General features: G+C 39.7%; 1 protein-coding gene across 2 annotated transcripts in view; it reads right to left on the bottom strand.

Moving 5' to 3' along the window:
• Positions 1-21031, bottom strand: part of FANCI (FA complementation group I) — a 2406750-nt gene that overhangs the window by 400543 nt on the left and 1985176 nt on the right. For both annotated transcript variants that reach the window (XM_044078210.1, XM_044078208.1), the window contains exon 31: positions 19745-19841. In XM_044078210.1, coding sequence (XP_043934145.1) covers positions 19745-19841 — 97 coding nt within the window. The remainder of the gene's footprint in view (positions 1-19744; positions 19842-21031) is intronic.

Raw genomic sequence — 21031 nt, 5'->3', positions numbered from 1 at the left:
AACTGCTTCTGCTTCGGGCACTGCGCGGCAAGAAAGACTGAAGAAAATGGCATCGGCTGGTTCTTTTATACCCCTGTCGCACTGACGTCAGGGAAGAAGCGACGACAACCAACGCCGGACCTAGACTTTGGAATTCGGCCGACCGAGGACCCGCCTGATGGCAGGAAAACCCATCTGTTATGACTGCAGCTGTATGCACAATGAACATCGAGTTCACAGTTTTTTGCATGCAGTGCGAGCTTTCCGCCTAAGGGAGCAGGCAGTTGAGCAGGGCTTGGAAGAGTTAAGGTTAAGTCATTGTGACATTTTTCCATAGGGGGGTGTCTTACTACTTCCAGGTTTGAAAGTGGAAGCCCCCACTGCTTAGGCCTGTGTATAGCCTGAGACTGTAACCTAGGTGGTCTGCTGTTTGTGGGGTTGGACTGAGAAGGCCTGGAAGAGACTGGAAAGGACCAATTCTTAGAAGGCCAATGCCTACTAAATCTGGGAGGCTGTACTTGTACAATTTTTTTAACAGTTTGCATATATTTAGCTTTTTCCTCCATCTTAAGAACTTCTTCTGCTTTGTTGCCAAACTAGCAGTCTTGGTTTAAGGGAGCATACAGTAATTTAGCTTTAACATGATCTGGCAAGTTTTGTTCCTTAAGCCAAGCATGCCTTCTAAGTACAGACCCAGTGACAGCAGCCCTGCAAGATGCTTCTAAAGAGTCAAAACCACATTGCAAAGTATGTTTACAAACTTGTTCAGCAGAATGCATTAAATCATGTAATTCTTTATGTTCAGCACAGTCAGGAATCAACATCATTTTCTGTTTAAGTAGTCTCATAATACGCTGCTGATACCTTAACATATGAAACTGGAAATTTAAAGCCCTAATGGCCAAAGTAGCAGAAGTGTATACCTTCTTCCACCATCTGTCCAAGGCCCTGGAATCTATCAGAGGGGGTAGGGTTTTTGGCAGCAGTAGCCTTAATGCCTTTTGGTCCTTGGGAAATGGTCTCTGGATCCGCAGTAGGATGCTTGAAGAGGAACTTGTGAGAGTCAGGTACTCTGTAATACCAGTCAGGTTTTCTGGGAGCTGGAGGGAAAGTGTCTGCGGACAGGCTAGATTCCAAGAAGGCATCATCTACAATGTCCAGAACAGGAGGGATAGCTAAAGGCCTGTGTTGAGGGAGGAGTAAAAATTCCCTAAGCCTCTTTTTGGAGTCAGAGTAATCCTGGCTTTCCCAGCAGAAATGCTCCCTAAGAGAGTGCAAGGTTTCACCAAAAGAAAAATCTTCTGGAGGGGAAGCAGAGGGAATGGAATCCTTAGCATCAGAATCCTCATAGGTGAATAAGGGCAAATCGTGGTAATCAGAAGAAACAGAAATTTCAGAATCCTGATCAGAAGAATCAGGAGGAAAATCAGTTCTAGGTCTCTTAGAGGGGAAAGGCTAGCTTCCCCTAATTAAAGTAATAAGGTCTTCAGCCATTCTAAGCATTTGTTTTTTAGGCATATGGGCCTGACCATGTGGTTTGGATGTTGGTTTTCTAAGCGTGGGTCGAGTTTTAGGCCTTGATGAAGAAGATGGCGTCGGTTTGAAATGCAAATCTGTAGGCCTGCATACACCCTCCGAAGCTGGTGCCTGCACAGCGGCTCCAGACCCATCCAAGGTAGAGACATCTGCAGGTTCCATAGTCGAAGAAGCATCTTCTGGCACACCGGACTCCAAATGGGTCTCAGCAGAGGCCTGCGAATCTTTAGTAGCGGGTATCAGGGGCTGCGAAAGCGCCTCACTGAGTATTGGCGAACTGGCGACTAGCTTAATGGAAGCGTCATCGGCAGTTTTGGACCTATCTTTATCTTTACGTTTTTTCAGAATGTCGATGAGTACCAAAATAATTTGCTGCAAAAATAGACCAACGATGAATAGTTCGGAGGTTTAATAAGGCACAAAACCGACAGCGAGGGACGTCGTGGTCTGGGCCTAAGCAAGGAATGCAGTATGAATGAAGATCTTTATGAGGCATTTGCTTTCCACAGGTAAGACAATTGTTAACTTTTACTGACATCGGTTAAGAGCAAGAAAAAGGATCCCCAAGGGGGTACTTAGCTTTTTTGAAGGCTTCGGTTCTGAAACTCGAAAACAAAAATTTCAGGAGTCGGCTGACCAGCACTTGCAAACTGCTTCTGCTTTGGGCACTGCGCGGCAAGAAAGACTGATGTAATGGCGTCAGCTGCATGTTTTATACCCCTGATGTCATGGAAGAAGAGACAGCATCCGACGCAAGAATCCAAGACTTTGATATTCAGGCCGGCTGAGGGCTACCTGCAGGCAGATAACCCAAATGTAATGACTGCAACAGTGAAACACGAAGAACATCTAGATATCCTCATATTAAGCAGAATGCGTTATGCATAAAATCCTGCCTACAGTATACATTAAACAAACTTTTAAAATGGAAATGTATATAATTATCAACCTCCCCGGCCCTGTAATGTTTTAATGGGGCTTTCTCTTTTTCATGATAAAAAACAGACGGGGTATAAACTTTTAGTAAGAATCATTCAAGAGTAAAATCATTCCACCACGGTTGAATCAAGATGCTTATAGGCATACTATAATTCACCATAAAATGTATAAATTATATACAATGCAGCATACACACACACTTTCTCCTGACAGAGACTGGTACTGCACTACTGCTGACTAATGGTAGAAGAATCCTATTAGTCACCTATACTTTGGGTACATACTGACAACTCTCTTCATGATCTCTTCACACAGACAGCGACTCAAGGCCTTCTCAAGCTATGCATATATCGCGTTCACCTCAGTTACTTCCATCTCAAATGGGAAACAGAGGCATAACTCAGTGTCAGAAAGGTTAATATAAGGAGGTATCTGAGTTGCAGGGAGATGGTAGCATCTCTGCCACAGCAAAATACAGTCTGGTATGATGTATCCATCTTCAGACAGGCAGAAATACCCCTTAAGCCTTGTAACACTAAAATGCAACAGGGTTTCAGTATTTTCTCAAAGTTCACAGCTGCCCAGTTATGTAGTGCCTTACCTCAAAGATAGACTTGTATATTTTTTAGTGAGGCTGCAGATGGAGGCATACACAAGCAGTTAGAAAGTCTGTTTTCTAGATGTCATGTAAATAAATCCAGCTCCCTTGGCCAGAATATGCTTGTGTAGTGGTCCTTTAGGTTGCAGTCAGCTGTAAGTAGAATGATCTGCTCTCTTCTCTTGACATGCAACTTCATCCTGAAAGTCTTGTGTAAGCCATTTATTACAAAACCAAAGGTGACATGTTTGGACAAGGCTCGTGACAAAGTCTCTGACTTATGTTTCTGCATGACAATCTGAACCAGATTCATCTCCTGAGACACACATCCTACACAATCAATACAGGTATTTTGTCAGTTAACTCAGAATGCTGCAGGACTGCTTCCAGTTGTTCAGTGCTAGATTGTGAGCTGTGCTATCAATGTTTACAATTGTTACAGCATGGCCTGCGATTACATGACCATGTATCATGGCTTACATGACATGAGCAGTCACTGGCCGTGTTTCCTCAGGATAAACGCAGATTATGACATAATCTTACTACTGATCCATGTCACATGTGCATCTGTGGATGGCCTCCTCACAACACTGCTGCACTGAGAACTATGTCTACCTCACACTTTTCATTCACTGTGCATGCTTAAGGGAAATTTCAGGCAAAAACAGACTTACTATCAGGGAAACAAAGCTTATTCGTAATTCACAACAGATAAGTCACATTCCTTGTTTACACTGCAGCCACTTTGTCATCTGTGTATTTTGGACAGCTACCGCAGCTCACACCTGTGCAACAAATCCACACACATTTGCCATCACAGGTTAGAACTGCCCACTGCTGCTATCATTATTGATAAAAATAGGATTGAGATCCAAATATCTGGGATGGAAAGGGCTAAAGCTTCCAGTAAGGTTATGACCAAGGCTTGCATGTGGCACAACAAAAACTCTGCCATTTGTTCCGACAAACACAAACGGGAATAGCTAGCTGGATAAACCCTTCCTAGGATAAGCAAAAGACCTTTAAGGATTCTGACCAATGCAGATGACATTAAGCCGCCAATAACAAACCTGACTACTAAGAGAGATTGTGGCAACAAGAATAATTCTGAGAGCTGATTTTTTTTTTCATTTGTCAACCAGGTAAGTGAAATGGTCCTCAGCCCCCTTTCAGCTATCACCCATGCCATTTAAGACAAAAATGTATATCAGTATTTAAATACATAAACCGTAAATCTTAAAGTATAAATATAATAGTAGAACAGACTTAAGACATTGATATACATCTACAAGTATAAACGTATGAAAGAGCAAAGCATGACTGAAATAGCAAAATACAACTTTAAAGCTAAAGCACACACACATCATGACACAATAAAAGTATGCCTTGGAATACCACTGCAAGGTCGTGACATTAAATCTTGTAAACTCTATGTATCATACCAGTGCAGAAGCTAGAGACAAAACACAGTTAGAACTGTTTTATCTTTCATTGTCTTTTTCTGGATGCAAGAACACCTACAAGACAGAGTAGTTTTAGTTTTAACACTGCTCATTTACATACAAGTAAAACCTCGATTATCTGTCACTCAGCTAACCGTCAGTCTTTGTTAACAGTTGGGGCCAAAAAATATTCCACATGCCAGTGCCTACTGCATACATGTATGTACGTACTGTCATATATACATTAGAACAACTCTCCCTAATGCTAGAAGTAGTGTTCTGCTCAAGCACTGTTTTGAAATCTACAGTACCTTCAACTTTTCTCTTTTGTTACAATTAATCTATGGCTGATAAATGTAAGCTTGTGGTGTTGGGATTGTCAAAAAAAAAAAATTGAAATTATTAAACATTTATGAACTGGTGAAAGTGCTTTAAATACTGCTTCAATTTACAGAGTAAGACGAACAGTGGACCATATAAAGCATGATGGCGACAAAACTGAAAAATGTGTCGAAAATGGAAACCACTGACTGTAATGTTAAAAACTGGAAAACAATGAAACATGCTAAAAATTAACCACTGGATATTGTCAATGTATCAATGGTTTGTTCAAAAATGAAGCCAAGGAATTCCACTATTGAGACCTGTTATAATTGCAAAAGCTATTGAGATGAATAAAACAACTTGATGGGGATCATTCATTCAAAGCAAGCACTGGATGGCAGGAAAGATTTAAGTTCCATCATGGTATTTAACAACTGGACATTGTGAGAGAAAAGCTGAGTGCAGACAGTACAATGATTGCTGAGTACTGTGAGAAACTACACAAGGAAATAGGTAACCAAGGTTTGGTTCGAGGCCAAGTATATAACTGCGATGAGACTGGCCTTTATTGGAAGGCTCTCCCTGAAAAGACTTTGTCCTCAATGTCTGAAAAATTGGCACCTGGACTTAAGCTGCAAAACGATCGCATCACTATAATGGTGTGTACTACTGCAAGTGGTAGAGATACATTTCCATTGCTTATCATAGGAAAATCAAAAAAGCCTAGGTCATTTAAAACATAAACTTAAATGCCATGCCTGTTAAGTATTATGCACAGAAAAACACATGGATGAGCCAAGAAATATTTAACTGGTTCCTTAAAATATTTGTACCAGGTGTAAAATCACACTATTGTTGGGTTTACCACAAGAAGTGATGCTACTGATGGACAATGTGATTTGAAGAGTGATGATGGCAAAATAATGCGTCACTTTCTGCCGGCTAATACAACACTACTCAACCAGTTAATGGATCAAGGCATAATTGAAAGTATGAAATGCCATTATAGGAGAGGTTTTATTCAAATTTTTTGGACAATGAATCAGGAGTAAAAAATTTCATGAGTACACCATTAAAGATGCACTTTTTAATGTTGCCGAAACCTGAAATAATCTGCCAGTTAAAACTTTACAAGGAGGTTAACATAAGTTATGGCCTATATTGGATTAAGCAGAAAGTGAACCAAATTCTGATTCAGTTAAAAATGAGAATAAAATAGTGAATCTCTGTTCAAAAGTTCCAGGCTGTGAAAACATTTCATTGGTGGAAGTGAACAACTGGTTGCAAAATGACAAAATGGACACTGGTTGTGAAATCCTGGATAATAAACTAATTCAAAATGCAGTTGTGGTGGACTCTGAATCCGAAAAAGAGGAGGAAGTTGTTACCAATGGAACATCAACAATAATCAGTCACAGTGAAGATGAAATGGTGCTGTCAAAGTATATACAGTGATTTGATGTGGAAGAAGAATCAGATGCCACACAAGACTTACTGTTACACAAAATCCAAAGTAACCAAACAGCCAAAATTAAACATTTTTTAAATAAAAACTATATAATAAATTTAACGTACATACTGTACAAATATTTTTTTTGCTTGCTCCTGTATTGTCATTTTTTCTTTTTAATCTACAGTACAAAATCATTTTAAGGTAGCTGTTCTGTTACCCATCTTTTCTGTTATCCATCACAGCCTCGGTCTAGACCCCTGACGGATAATTGAGGTTTTACTATGAACACAATACTAAAGCAAAACAAAATTCTACTGCTAAAACTAAGAAAAAAGAAATGGTTAAACACTACTAAATCCTTAAAAAAGCAGTTCATTCAGCTACTGTTACCTCACTCCAGGATGACTACAGAAGCATGGAAAAAATAAAGAGTGTGGTTGTTATTACTCTGTTTAAAAATATGCATTCACTGATGCAGAATACAGAGGATTACAGGAAAGACATCTTATTTTTTTCCAGGTCAGAGCCTATGAATGCCCTCTAAATGAAAGAAATGCTCCACAGTGTGGACCAGTGCTGGGAGTTCTAATCAAAAGTCTACCTATTAATGACAGTAAATGGTTTAGTTCATATGTAATTCACAGCAAAACTAGATAAAAGTTTTGATCAGCACATCCTACGTGCAGTTAAAAAAGAAAATGTAAACTAGGACTTCTTTATAAAGTCAAACCTTTTCTATCAAAGCAAGAACATAACACTACAGCCCAAATGTCTACTCCTTAGTCTACTATATGACTGATTAATTTTAACTATCATATAGTCTTCTCAGCTAGTCATATTAGAGCTATCTTATAATAAAATTGCATAGTTTACAAGTAAAGTATAGCTGCGTAAGTTCTACGTACCTGTAACAGCAGATGTTCAAATGTCACACTGCCTCAGTAGCATATGGGTTCTGAACCTGCAAAACACCTACACTGGCAGCTTTCGAGAGCTCAAACTCGCCTCCTCTGACTCTATGTGGTAGAGCACTGGTTCTGAAACTTTGAAGGCAGGAGGACCCCTTTTATTAAGGAAATATTTTGGCAGATCCCTATATTTTTATTATGTTTCTAGACTGATATTAATTAATAATTAAATATAGGGTTTGAGCCTAAGCAAATTACTAACCACCTGCTAACCCTAATTAGGGCATTTCACTCTCTCACACACCCACCTCAACCTCTTATCATAGGAGGTAACTAGGCTCTTGGCCCTGAGGCCCTTATAAGCCTAGCCAAGAGTTTAGCCCATGTTTAGACAAATGAAATCTGGACAAAGCCTAAAATGATAGATTCTAACTACTGCTCTCATGAGCTTAGAAAATTGCTAGAACAGGATTTTGTGTTAGTATGCATTTTTCTAAGGATATGAAGTCTAAAACTCAAATGTCTTTCATTATTCAGCAACTTCAATCCTTTTTGTGAGGAACAGACAAAAATATGGGGCAAAAATCTGGACAATCTGCGAAAACCTGGACAGTTCAGGAATATCTTACACACACACACACACACACACACACACACACACACACACACACACACACACACACACACACACACAATTACCTCAACTTCTTAGCACAAGAAATCTGGACAAAGCCTGTCAAAGATCATACTGGGGGGCAAAGGCCTAAAACTAGGACACATTTTAAATAGTGCTCTTATAAACTTAGAAAGTTGCTAGAATAACTGGAATTGTGCTAGAATGCATTTTCTAAAGGATATGAAGTCTAAAACCTAAATGTATGTCATTATCTTGTTTTAGTAACTTTAATCATCCCAGTGATTTGGCAAAAAAAAAAAAAAAGAAAATTTTTTGAGGAATAGACCAAAAATATAAGGCAAAAATCTGGACATTCTGTAAAAATCTGTACAGTTGAAAGGTATAACATACACATACACCCCCCCTACCTCCCTCTTACACCCCCATACTTCTCAACCTCTTAGATTTAGACTAGACTAGAGTAAAAAAAATCTAGACAAGCCACAAATAATGGAGGGACAAAGGCCCAAAAATTGGGACACCTTTTAAATATTGCTCTTACAAACTTAGAAAATTGATAGAAAAACATGTTTTGCATTAGTATAAATTTTCTGAACTTAGGAAATTAAGTATAAAGCCCAAATTCTGTCATTTTTCCTGACTTAAGTTGTCAACAATTTGCCAGGAATTTGCACCCCCCCCACCAAAAAAAAAAAAAAACAAAACAAAAAAAAAAAACACAATTTTATGAGAAACAGACCAAAAATATGAGGCAAAAATCTCGACAGTTATACCTCTTTGGTGGGATTTATTTATGCCTTGCTTAAGGAAAAAAAAAAAAAAACGCCTTCAGGGTCTTTGAACATAGTGTTCTATTCTTGCTCCTGAATTGCTGGAACAAGCTCTTCAGTATCAGCTCTGCAGTACCGGCTTTGACTAGTGTCTCTAGTCTTACCCAAATAAAACGTGGAGGGAACAGAACAGTTTGTTTAAATTTCCAAAATGAAAAAAAAAAAAAAAAAAAAACAGTTGAAACCAATACCACAAAAAAATGAAATTAAACAACCATTGATTTAGCGCTTTCATTCTTTTAATCTTAGGACTTCCTCAGAATTCTGAGAAAGTTCTAAGATTAAAAGAACTCAGGAATTCTGAGGAAGCTATTTGTTTCAAGTCTTTTAAATTTCCCTCCAAGTTCCAACTGCCAAGCAGAAAACAGAGGGGAAAGCAAGCAGCTGCTCAGCCTTAGCTGTAAACGTGGAAGTCATTTGCGTTTTTTTCTTTCCCTTTTTTTTTTTTTTTTTTTACTCAGGGCAAGCAGCTGCTTAGTCACAAACATGGAAATTATGGTGCTCAGCTGCAAACACGGAAGTCTCATTGTTTTCTTTTTTTTTTTCTTTTCTTTTCTTTTTTTTTAACTAAGGGTGAGCTGCATAGGCATGCTGGAAAATTATTATTTTTTTTACTACAGCATTGTTGGCCATCAGGATGCTGCAGAAGTGAATGCGGGAATGAGAAATCCAGGTGGGTACAATGACCCATGGATTCCCTAGAAATCATATGGACCCCCTAGGGGTCCGTGGACCACAGTTTTGCAATCACTGTGATAGAGGACTGGAATAGATTTACTAAGGTGGGAATAACAAAAAAAAAAAAAAAAAAAAGGCAGCAGAGGACAATCAACAAGCAACTGTTTGCTTACAGACAGGTTAACCCTCCTTAGCCCCAGGAAAAGCAATAAACAGCTGTTCAGTTTTCCTGAAGGACTTAATTCTACCATACTAGCACCTGAGCTGCATGTGCACATACAAGGTATGCAGATTCTTCTCTCCTTTAATGACAGATTGATGGCTTGGATTCAGGGTAAATTTAAAAACTTTTGGCATGAAAGAAGGATTAGTGCTTAGAACAACCCTGTCCTCATGGAAACTCAGATAGGGTCGGCCCACCATGAGACACTGCAACTCATAGACTCGCCTTGCAGATGTCAGAGCAATAAGCAACACAATTTTCAAACTGATGAACCTCAAATCTGCCTGAAAGGCAGGTTCAAAAGGAGATGAGGTGAATTTTTCAAGAACAAAGGCAAGACCCCACAGAGGAGGAATCTATTTTCAAACCGGGTCTCAAGTGCAACACTCCTTTCATAAACTGTTTGAAAAAACAAAAATCACAAGAATCAAAAGAAACAAAAGAGGGAGATCCATGGGCAGACAAGCAGAGATGACTGCAAGATGCATATTGATAGATACAAAAGATAAGCAATCAGTAAGTAACTCACACAAACATTTCAAAACCAGAGGGGCAGACACAATACTGGGCCTTCTGATATTGGTTAGGAACAGAATAGAAAACCTTAAACTGCTAAACATGAAATTTTCTAGTTGCAGGTTTTCTGGCCTCCTTCAATACCTGCTGCACATCCTTATTGAATACGTGTTTAAAAGGTATCAAGACAAAATTATCCAGGCTGTCAGTAGCAATTGCTCAAAGCTGGGGTACACCAGTTGCCCCAGACATTGTGTGTGCAGATCCAGAGTGTGAGGATGTTTGTGGTAATTCCCTTGGTCAATTCCATTAACAGGGAGAACAAAGACTGCTTGGACCAAAAGGGGGATCTTTGTGAATTCTTTCTGAATCTTCAAATGTACCTTGGGTATCGGTGTAAAGGATGGAAATGCAAAAAGGAAAATTCCCATCCATGGGAACAAGAATACTTCTGTCCTCCAAGCATGGCTGCAATGATGTCTCCAACATAATTTTTCCAACTGTCAGTTTTAAAAGGAGGTGAACAGATCTACTTGAAATGTTCCCCACATGTGGACTGAATCCAGGCAGAATTCTGTTCTGAGCTTCCACCTTGAGGATCTGTTTAGGATCTGCTTAGTCTGTCTGCCACTATATTTTGCTTTGATGGGATATACAAGGCCTGAAGCATCAGAAAATGCCTAGGCCATCACTGCCAACTAGCAAAGAGGTTATGACCCCCCCCCCATCTTGTTTGTTTAGGCACCACATGACTGTAGTGTTGTCTGAGATCAATAAAAAGGGGACCTGGAGACAATAAGTGGTGGAAAACATTTAAGGCCTGCTTCTCTGCTTAATTTCTCTGATGTTCCTGTGCTTTGTAGCATCCAAAGGACCCCATTCACCTTGTACTTAAATTGACCTGTACACTGTTCTCCTTGTAAACAATGACAAGTGCACCTGGACTAATTGAACTGCTGGGGTCTGAAGGGAGAAGAATAGGTCTGCATTAAGAAAGCGATCCCTCCCTCCACCAGTGTAACAAAATCCAGCACTGGTACCTGGAACTCCAAGAAAAGCAGGTGCCGAGTCCAATGTTTTTTTTTTTTTTTTTTTAAACCAACCACTGAATCTTTTCTCGGGTGAAGTCTGACCTGTGGTGTTATGGAGATCACTGATGCTATGAGGCCTAGAATTTTGAGAATTCTCTCTTGCAGAGGCAGTTTCTTAAAGAAAGAGATCCTTGAAAATGTTGTGAACAGTCAGGACTAGATCTTCTAGCAGAAATATCATACTTACTTTTTTCTATGGCCAGCATACACTCCAGGAAAACAATTCTTTATGATTGCGACACAGGAGATTTATAAGTTCAACTTAAGTTGGGAGCAATTAGCATGCGATGATACCCATCCTTTAGATGTGCAGTTCCCACGAAACAGTGATCTGAAAGGAGAGATAGGATCGTCTGCAGGGTGAGTATTTTGAATTTGGGTATTTTAGAAAGGTATTTAGGTATGCCAAATCTAACACTAGTTTCCACAATAACTCCCTTTTGGGTCCCAAAAATATTCCGGTATAAAATCCTTTTCCTTTTTGTGAGGCAGGAACTGTTTCTATAACCCCTGCTTGCAACTTGTAAAGGTGTACCAGAGAAAACAGACGTGTGGTCTGGAGGGTGTGTGTGTGTGTGTGTGTGTGGGGGGGGATCTCTTTCAAGGGAGGCGGATTTTCTGTCCGCTGCTAACAGTATTCTCACTGAATTATTCTTAGCACCCACTTGTCTGACACTATTTGTTGCCAGGCAGCTGGGGTGAGCTAAAGCCTGGGTAAAGGTGAAAGAGGAGGAAGAGACAGGATGCACTGCATCTTGGCACAGTCATCCTTTAGCAAGAGAACAAACGTTATTGGGGGAAAACAACCCCTTTTATTTTGTTTGGAAGCATTATCCTCCTGCCACTTCATCTTGGTACCCCAACTCTTCTTAAGCCAGGATTTTTGTTTGTTCTCCCTTTGAAGTTGGATGCCTTGTTAGGGGAGAACCTTAGAGTATAAAACATTCTGGATACCCCCATGCATCATTTCACCTCTGTCTTCCCATTGTTTGAGAATCCAGGTAGCAGTAGGACCAAACAAACTCAGAACTTAAAGGAATACTGAAAACATATTTTTTTTAAATCCTCAGAAGAATTCCGTTTCTGTAACCAAGAAAATATCTCAATACAACAGAAGCAGCTGCATTTCTAGAAACATTGTCTGCACCTTCCAAGACATTCCTCAAAGTATGTTTTTAAGCACTCATTCATTTAAACTTCTCTTCATCAGGCTATGATACAACAAAGTCATCAAAACCTTATGCACATTGTAAAATAAATTTCCACATGAAGCCCTGATAACTTAAAATTCTATAGAATAATTACACTGAGATAACCCCCCCCCCCAAGATTCTAACTACTTGCCAGTTTTATACGGTGGTGCAGGGTTAGAAGAAGCCAAGGCTCTCCTGTTAGAGTTGGTAACTAGAAAACGCAGCTGAATCAGCTGACAAAGCAGCAAAGACAGCTACAAGATCAGAGTACACCTTGTACTTCCTCATACCATTTTTAGGAACTGGTTCACTTGCCAAAGGGGTTTTATATGCAGTTTTATAGACATCTTTTACGGCCGGAAACAGAAGAGGAAATGTCAAAACATTTGGAATGTCATCCTTAATAAGATCATAAACTTTGCCAGTATCTGGCACAGCTCTAGACTACTTCCAGTCAAATACATCTTTAAATGTAGCTATGGTGAACACCTGCTTCAGTTTTTGAACCTGCTCACCTTCTGAAGAATAAGACTGGATGGAATCAAGAGTGTTCACTACTGCCCACATCAAAGTCCCAATCAAAATCTTCAACATTAGACTAATCCCAAGAGAAGGTAACTCCATAGTCAATCTGCATAGGAGAACAGCTTCCAAGATTAGCTGACTGTACAACAGTCTCAGCTGAGGAAACCACATCAGCCCTACACATGGTAATAACCTGATCTTCTGTTGTGTGATGAAGTTTTTGTTTCTTCTTACTATGAACTACACTATATGACAAAATACTTGGGGACAGAGTATTATGTCTGGCAATTGGTCTCTTACTCTAGAATTCTCTTGCACCTAAAAGGTTTGATTCTCCCATACCTGAACCAGGTACTGGAAGAGCCCCTGAAAATGTGTCTGACCCTTGTACCATAAAAGGGTGCAGGCTCTCAGAGGGTAACAGGGAAAAGGTTTAGTGGTCTGCTGGCTATCTTAAGACATCAACAGTTTTCACAAACCATAGTCTGAGGCATCTTTTTGTTGATTTTCTGCTTTGTAGGTGCAACTAGATTTGATGGGGGTGTACTTAAAAATGTAAAAATATGTGCATACTCTGTATATATTTTCAAACTTGTGGAACTCTTTCCCAACAGCTATTAGAAATGTGTCATCTCATCTACAGCTAAAATCGTATTAAAACTTAGGCGTTAAAGAAACATTCCTGGACGTGAAGCACCCCCATTACTAAGCCTCTTCTTATTTTAATCTTATTCCATCTATGCTTTAAAATCCCAATTAAATCATCATCATCTTCTTTCGGCTATTCCCGTTAGGGGTCGCCACAGCAGATCACCCGTTTCCATTTCTTCCTGTCCTCTGCATCTTGCTCTGTCACACCAACCACCTGCATGTCCTCTCTCACCACATCCATAAACCTTATCTTAGGCCTTACTCTTTTCCTGTTACCTGGTAGCTTCATCCTTAGCATCTTTTTCCCAATATACTCAGCATCCCTCCTCAGCACATGTCCAAACCAACGTAATCGTGCCTCTCTGGCTTTGTCTCCAAACCTTCCAACCTGGGTTGACCCTCTAATATACTTATTCCTAATCCTGTCCACCCTCGTCACACCCAGTGCAAATCTTAACGTCTTTAATTCTGCCACATACAATCATATCTATCAAAAAACAATCCTGCCTTTGTACCAGCACTAAGTCTCCGCCTTTTGCAGCCAAATCAAATATGTACATAAAATCCTCACACTTTAAGCACCTTTATTAAATTATCAGTTAAAACACAGATACACATACATTAAAAGAAAACAAATTATGTTAAAATGTTTTTCCATTGACATACATTATATACATTATATATCACGTTTGCCAGTTGTTGTAAAGAAAGAAAACATAAAATCCTCACACTTTATCTCCAGTTTATAGGTCTCAAAAATAACTGTTAGATAAAATATACATAAGCCTCATCTGCTGTATGTGTGCTAACATTTCAATGTAAATTTAATCATAAAGCAATTTCTACCTTATCCACTGAAGCTGGCTATCTTAACTAAGTAAAACTTCTGGGAAGCAAGAACCTGACTTCCCTCCAGCTTTTCAACTGCAATAGGTGAACTACAATTTAGTTTTTGTAAACTGCTGAGGCTTAATGGTGTATGCACAACAACAGTGAAGGGATCTAGCCAATTGCCACTAGACTGGGCTATACTACTTTGAATCAGCCTTACACTCACACAGTGTTCCAGTCCCAAGCATTTACTTTTTAATTTGGTAAAGTAATTTTGCTCCCTCCTTATTGACTACATTTGCTAGTTTACCCCTAGGATCCAATTAACATTAGCCTGAAAACTGGTGTAAAATTAAAAAAGAATAAAACAAATTAAAGTACAGCCAACAACACTGCTTACATACAATCATACAAACAAAACCAAAAGCCCAAGGTAACTCTCAGAGTCGGTGTTAGCCCCGCTCCGCTCCCTGCCCCCAAATTCCACCTGCTCCCCACTAGTGCTAAATTTAAACCAGACTTTGCCACTCCCCTCCTGCTAAGTACCAATCAGCACCTCACACATCATTGAGCAACCCTGCCCCCTTAACCCATTTCCTTCTCTCTCATTCTTCCACACCCTGTTAGCACAGTCAGCCATCAAATTTAGCTCGCCCCCTATCAAAATGCAAACAAGCAAAAAAAAAAAACACTAATTACCCAAATGCCTATACTATTTCTATTTTACCATCTCACTGCCTATGAACAAACACTTGACCATGGTATTCACTACCCAAATGATCAGACAGACACCTCACACAACACCAAACACTTAACCTTCCCCTGCACACCGAATATACCACACTCTATAAAATACCACCCCTGTACAGCCACAAAACATAATCCTAAAGACAAAGACTATATAAAGCTTATAAACAAACTCCTAAAGGTCAGAATATCATGTTACTATAACCTTATAACACATGGAGACATTCATCCCAACCCTGGCCCACCCACACCCAAAAACCTCCACTCCCCTACCACAACCCCCACAGTCAAGCTACCCATGAATACTCCCACTAGTTCCCTCCTAGCATTTCACCTAAATATTAGAAGTATTAACAATAAGATTCCCAACCTACACGCCCTTATAGCAACCCACTCCCCAGACATTGTGTCTTACGAAAACCTGGCTAAAACCCAGTACTACTGACAATGAGATACTACCTCCAGGATACAATATTCACTGGTTAGACAGTACTACAAGGAAAGGAGGTGGGATAGCAGTCCTTTACAAAAATACTCTAACCGTTAATAGAGACACCATTCAACCTCCCCAATTCAATAACGCGGAACTCCTCATAACCAAGCTACAGATTAACCAAAACAAACACTTGAACATCGTCTGTGCATACATTCCACCAGGCAACAACCTAAATACCCTAGACGATCTCCTTTACTGGTTGTCCACTACCTATCCCCAAGAAACCATAGTTCTTGGTGATTTTAACACTGAGTGGCACCCCTGCTCCTCCGACCCCCCCCCCCTCGCTCATATAAACTTATCTGGGTTTAAACAGACCATAACCTCTCCCACTAGGATAAACAAACCAACCAACAATTAAAGTATTCTAGACTGAATCCTAGTTAATAACCAACCCCAACTGTACACAGCTGGTACTCTCCCTGATGACCACTGTCTAACCAATATCATTAAACATAAGGCAGGAAACCCTCACCAGCCCAAATATAAAACATTTAGAAACAGGAAAAACTTTGATGCTGCTATATTCCAAAATGAATTAAAAGCAGTTGACTGGTCAAAACTAAAAAAATCTAACATTAGAGGAGGCCATAGATCACTTTAACACTAAATTCCTAAGTATCCTTGATTCCCATGCTCCAGCACGTACAATGAAAACTAGATCAAATACAGCACCATGGCTCACAAAAGATACCAAAGCAAAAATCAAAACTAGAAACAGAGCCTGGGCCAGCTGGAGAACAACCAAAGCCCCACTTGACCATCCAAAATATTGTCAACTCAGGAATGAAACAAAAAAAATCTATTTCACTGGATAAAAAAAGCTTCTACAAAAATCTCCTACAAAAACACCACAACAACCCTCAAAAGTTCTGGGCAGGCTTAAATCAACTACTTTGTCGAGGTCACTCCACCACCCCAACCCCGGCTAACTATACCCATAGCTCCCCAGAGACAATAGCTAGCGCCTTTAATAACTTTTTCACTGAAACAATCCAATCCCTAGCAAATCAACTAACCTCCTCTAACTTAAACCACATGCCTAATCTACCTAATAATCATCCGGAATTTGGCTTCCAAACAATATCCACTAGTTTTATCAAAACACTTCTAAAACATCTAAAACCTACCACTCTCGCTGCTGACCTCCTCCCTGCAGAGTATCTGCAAATAGCTGCAGATGCCATTGCATATCACCATATCTGTCCTCATCAATAGAACCTTATCCGAAAATGCTATCCCCTCCCTTTGGAAAATATCTCATGTCATCCCACTCCATAAAGATGGTAGCTCCTCAGACATATCCAACTACAGACCCATTGCCATTCTTTCCTCACTAGCCAAAATAATGGAGAAATGTGTACACAAGCAACTAATGCAATACCTTTCACAGAATAACTTACTATCTGACTCCCAGCATGGTTTCAGGCCATACCACAGCACAACCTCAGCCCTCCTTTCCTTTACATGGTCAACCATGAACTTCTCATTCTTTCACTAAAATCTATTTCCCTCAACAAGCCTGTTATCCAGTGGTTCCAGTCCTACCTGACTGGTAGACAGCAGGCGGTACTATGGTAGGGCAAACTCTCCAGCCAGTTACCTCTCACACTTGGTGTCCCTCAAGGGTCCATACTAGGTCCACTACTCTTCTCTATTTTTATCAACCTCCACACTGCTATCCCTAAAGCCACCTGCATCCAATACACAGATGATTCCACTCCCATCCGACTTGCAAATCTTAACCCAAAATACATTTAACACTATCGAAAAGTGGCTCACCAATCAACGCCTACTTCTGGACCCCAATAAAACTAAATTTCTACTCTTCTCTCCCACTAGTAGATCCACCATACTTTCATTCTCTGTCACATCTAACAATGGTACCACTATATCCCCAGATAATCACATCAAACTGCTAGGGGTTATCATAGACTATAATCTCAAATTTGACCTACAGGTCAACAAAACCATACAGACCATCAATAAGAAGCTTGGATCACTGCATAGAAAACAAGACATTTTTAACCCCAATGGCTAGGACTGCAATCGCCCGATCACACCTACTATCTACTCTGTTATATGCCTCGCCTCTCAAACCTCAACAAATCCGAACTAGGTAAGCTGTCCCATAGCTACAATCATATTGCCAGATTCGCCACTGGGTCCACCTATAGAACCCACCACTGCCAGAACCTTAAACAACTAGAGCGGCTAGAACTGCCCAGCTTAATTCAATTAAATCAACTCTTAATAGCGCAAAAAAATTTGTACCACCCTGAGGATACCCCCTCACTTAAAAATATTAAGCCATATAGCAAATCTAAGATCCCTATGGTCAGCCGATAAACTACTGGTTCAAACCCACAAAGCTAATAACTCTGCTGGTGAATCCCTGTTTGTCAACTTCATTGGCAAAACCGGGAATTCGTTGCCAAACTATATAACCCTACAATCCTCCAAAAGTCTCTTCAAAAAAACCTCAAACAGTATCTCAAAGTGAATTGGCTATGCCCATGTACCAACCCTGATTAAGTTATAAACTAAAAGCATATTCTGCAATTATCATAACTTGTAACTACATCACCAAGCTCTGCTTCCAATCTGATGTCTCTTACTTTTAACTGTCTGTCCATGACAATTGTGAGTCCCTACTAGGGAACACTACTAACCCATTGTATATAATCACTTTGTTTTTATAACTGTTTGCTAACTTCTGTGTAATCTATGTAAGTTTGTCTTTGTGGAGCTTTTCTCCCCGGGCCTCTGCTGAAAATGGACATGTATCCAGTTGGACTATCCCGGTAAACAAATGTAAAATAAAAAATAAATAAAATAAACTCTAAAAATAATGCTGAATTTTCTACAGAGGTATGTGACCTTAGCTTGTTGTACATACTGTATAATGTACTAAAATGGTGATCACCTGTTAAAGTATATATATACCTCAGTGTTATGTAGTATATTTTTACGGGTAACATATGCTAAATGCCAATGCAACTGCATGCAATGTAGAGCTTTTCTTCCTTGGTCTCCTCAGAAAAGGGAAGGGGTTTCGTCCAGCTGTACTTTCACAGTAATCAAAAGGACATTAATCAATCAATCTGAAAATTTCTTCATAGTACAATGGCAAAGAGGGAGAACACCCAAATGTAACACTAAATGAGGGTTCTTAACAGTTGGTGTATGGTAACAGGTGGGAAGCCTGAAAATATTGCCACTCTATACTCCTCCCTCATTAGACCAATAATTGAGTCTAACGCCCTGTTTGGGATGTACCTCTCCAACCATCTGCATCAACTGGAAAGCCCACTAAAATACCTCACAAAGAGAATCCATGGCCTCAAACACCTGTCCTATGCAGACAGGCTCAAATCACTATCACTCTACCCGGTATCGTACATATTGCTCAGGGGTGATCTGTGTCTCACCTACATGGCAATCTCAGACCCTGCCCTGCTAGAGATGCTCCATATCCGTAAGTCTAACTTCTCATGCACTCCCCGTTCAAAAGGCCTGAATCTAATATGCAACATCACCAAAACCTTCTGGAGAGACAGGTTTGTCTCACAGAGGCTGCCCCATCTCTGAAATGGATTTCCCATACACAAACAGAGCACCTTGCTGGCACTCTTCAAGCACAACCTTGATGAGTGGATGGGAAACCACACATTTGTCCCAGGAGTTCCACCTGTGTCTCTCTTTGACAGGGGCGACAGGTGCTGACTAAGGTTTCTTTTTGGGGATGAACTCTTGGCTGGGCTTGGAAGGGCCCCAGGGCCATTAGCCTAGTAACCTCCTATGATCCTATTCTAGCATGAGGTAAGAGGAGTGAAGTAGCCATCATGTGGATGTATGCACTTCAGGTATTGGTATCAATGCAGGTGGCACTGGGGGGACCGTTATTCCTTATGAGGGTGACACTGCTCTAATGCCTCCATATAGGCTGATATACTCATCACACAAATACAGCTGCAACCCTGTCTGGGGCTATTCTACTCTAAAGAAGGAAATACACTACATACGATGACTATTCAAGTAAGCTGGAGTTTGTGAATGGTCAAAAGGGCAAACAGCCAGAGGACTGCTAAAGAACCACAAATAGAAAAAAGTATTACAAAGTACAATTAAACAAATTATATCACACCTGATAGTGGTTTATCTGTGCTCAGTTGCCCTTTTAACTTCAATATAAGCCAGTCTATCTCTTCCAAAACCTTTTCAGCTTGCGACAAAACTAGTAGCTGAAATAAAAGAAGAAAAAAAAATAAAAAAATCAGTGCATTATCCTACCGTTTAAAAACTACAGACTTGAACAAAGTCAAAAGTCAAATCCATGAACCATGAATATGCATTATATGGCCAAATACTCACATTTTCACATTTACATCTGTACAATATAACTCATAGCAGGTCATTTAACTACGGATTCCTGATGATACACAAATGACATTAACACCAAGGCCACAAACTGAAAACTGACAAAATAAAATAAATAAATAAATAAATATTGAACTCAAAATCTACTAAAAACAAAATATTGTTACAAGGGGCAAGTCCCCACCCCTTTACCCCCCAACTTAAAATATACTAATTCCATGGTTGCACAACACTGGAAAAACAATAAACACCATGGGAAGGAAAAATTGCTATTGCTAAAAACAGTGCGGTCAAACTGCATCTACAGTTTAAACTTATAGATTGCAAAATGAAAATTCCTCATTCCCGCACACAAAAACCCTCACTACAAAATTTGAACCAGAAATAACTATCATCATAAACACACAAAACTTATCTGAAGCAGCGATGGTCACTGTCAGTGAATTTTGATACCAGATTTCAGATTTGATGAAAGGCCAGTTAATAAGACTATAACCTGAGATATATGTGCCACTCAGACATAAAAGCCATGAAATAAATGACTTCTCCATGTCAGTTAATGTAAAGTCAGGCTGATATGGAAGTACTCGGTATGAGTGACAGTATTTGATTAGACTTCTGCCTTTCCAAAAAAGGGAAAGCTCTGGTTATCTGGAAAACTAGGAATAAGCCCAGAAATAGACATTATAGGGCGGTTCCAGCTGTGACTTTGGAAAGATCACAGTGGTCTCTAGAATCTGAAAAAGAATGTTATTTCCAGTAAGCCTGCTGTTTCTCATACGTGAAAAGGGCGACATTTCTTACTGAAACACACGATTTTGCAAGATAAACCAAACTCTTAAACAAAAATACTTATTTTCATTTTATTACTAAAATAAAAAAAATAATACAGAATTTGATTATCGTTTATGTTGTCTTTTTTTACCATATTAACATGTTTAAGATGTAACATGAAGGCCTTCTGCAATATTTATGGGAATGTCAGAAATTATTTTTGTCCTTATCAGGGCATTTTCCATTATTCATGTTCTTGTCACAACATACACATAAAAAG

This window comes from Protopterus annectens, chromosome 7.part0, assembly GCF_019279795.1.
Source record: "Protopterus annectens isolate FY-2018-M chromosome 7.part0, PAN1.0, whole genome shotgun sequence".
Taxonomy (NCBI): domain Eukaryota; kingdom Metazoa; phylum Chordata; order Ceratodontiformes; family Protopteridae; genus Protopterus; species Protopterus annectens.
The sequence above is the reverse complement of the archived record's forward strand: the minus strand, read 5'-3'. Positions and strand labels throughout refer to the sequence as shown.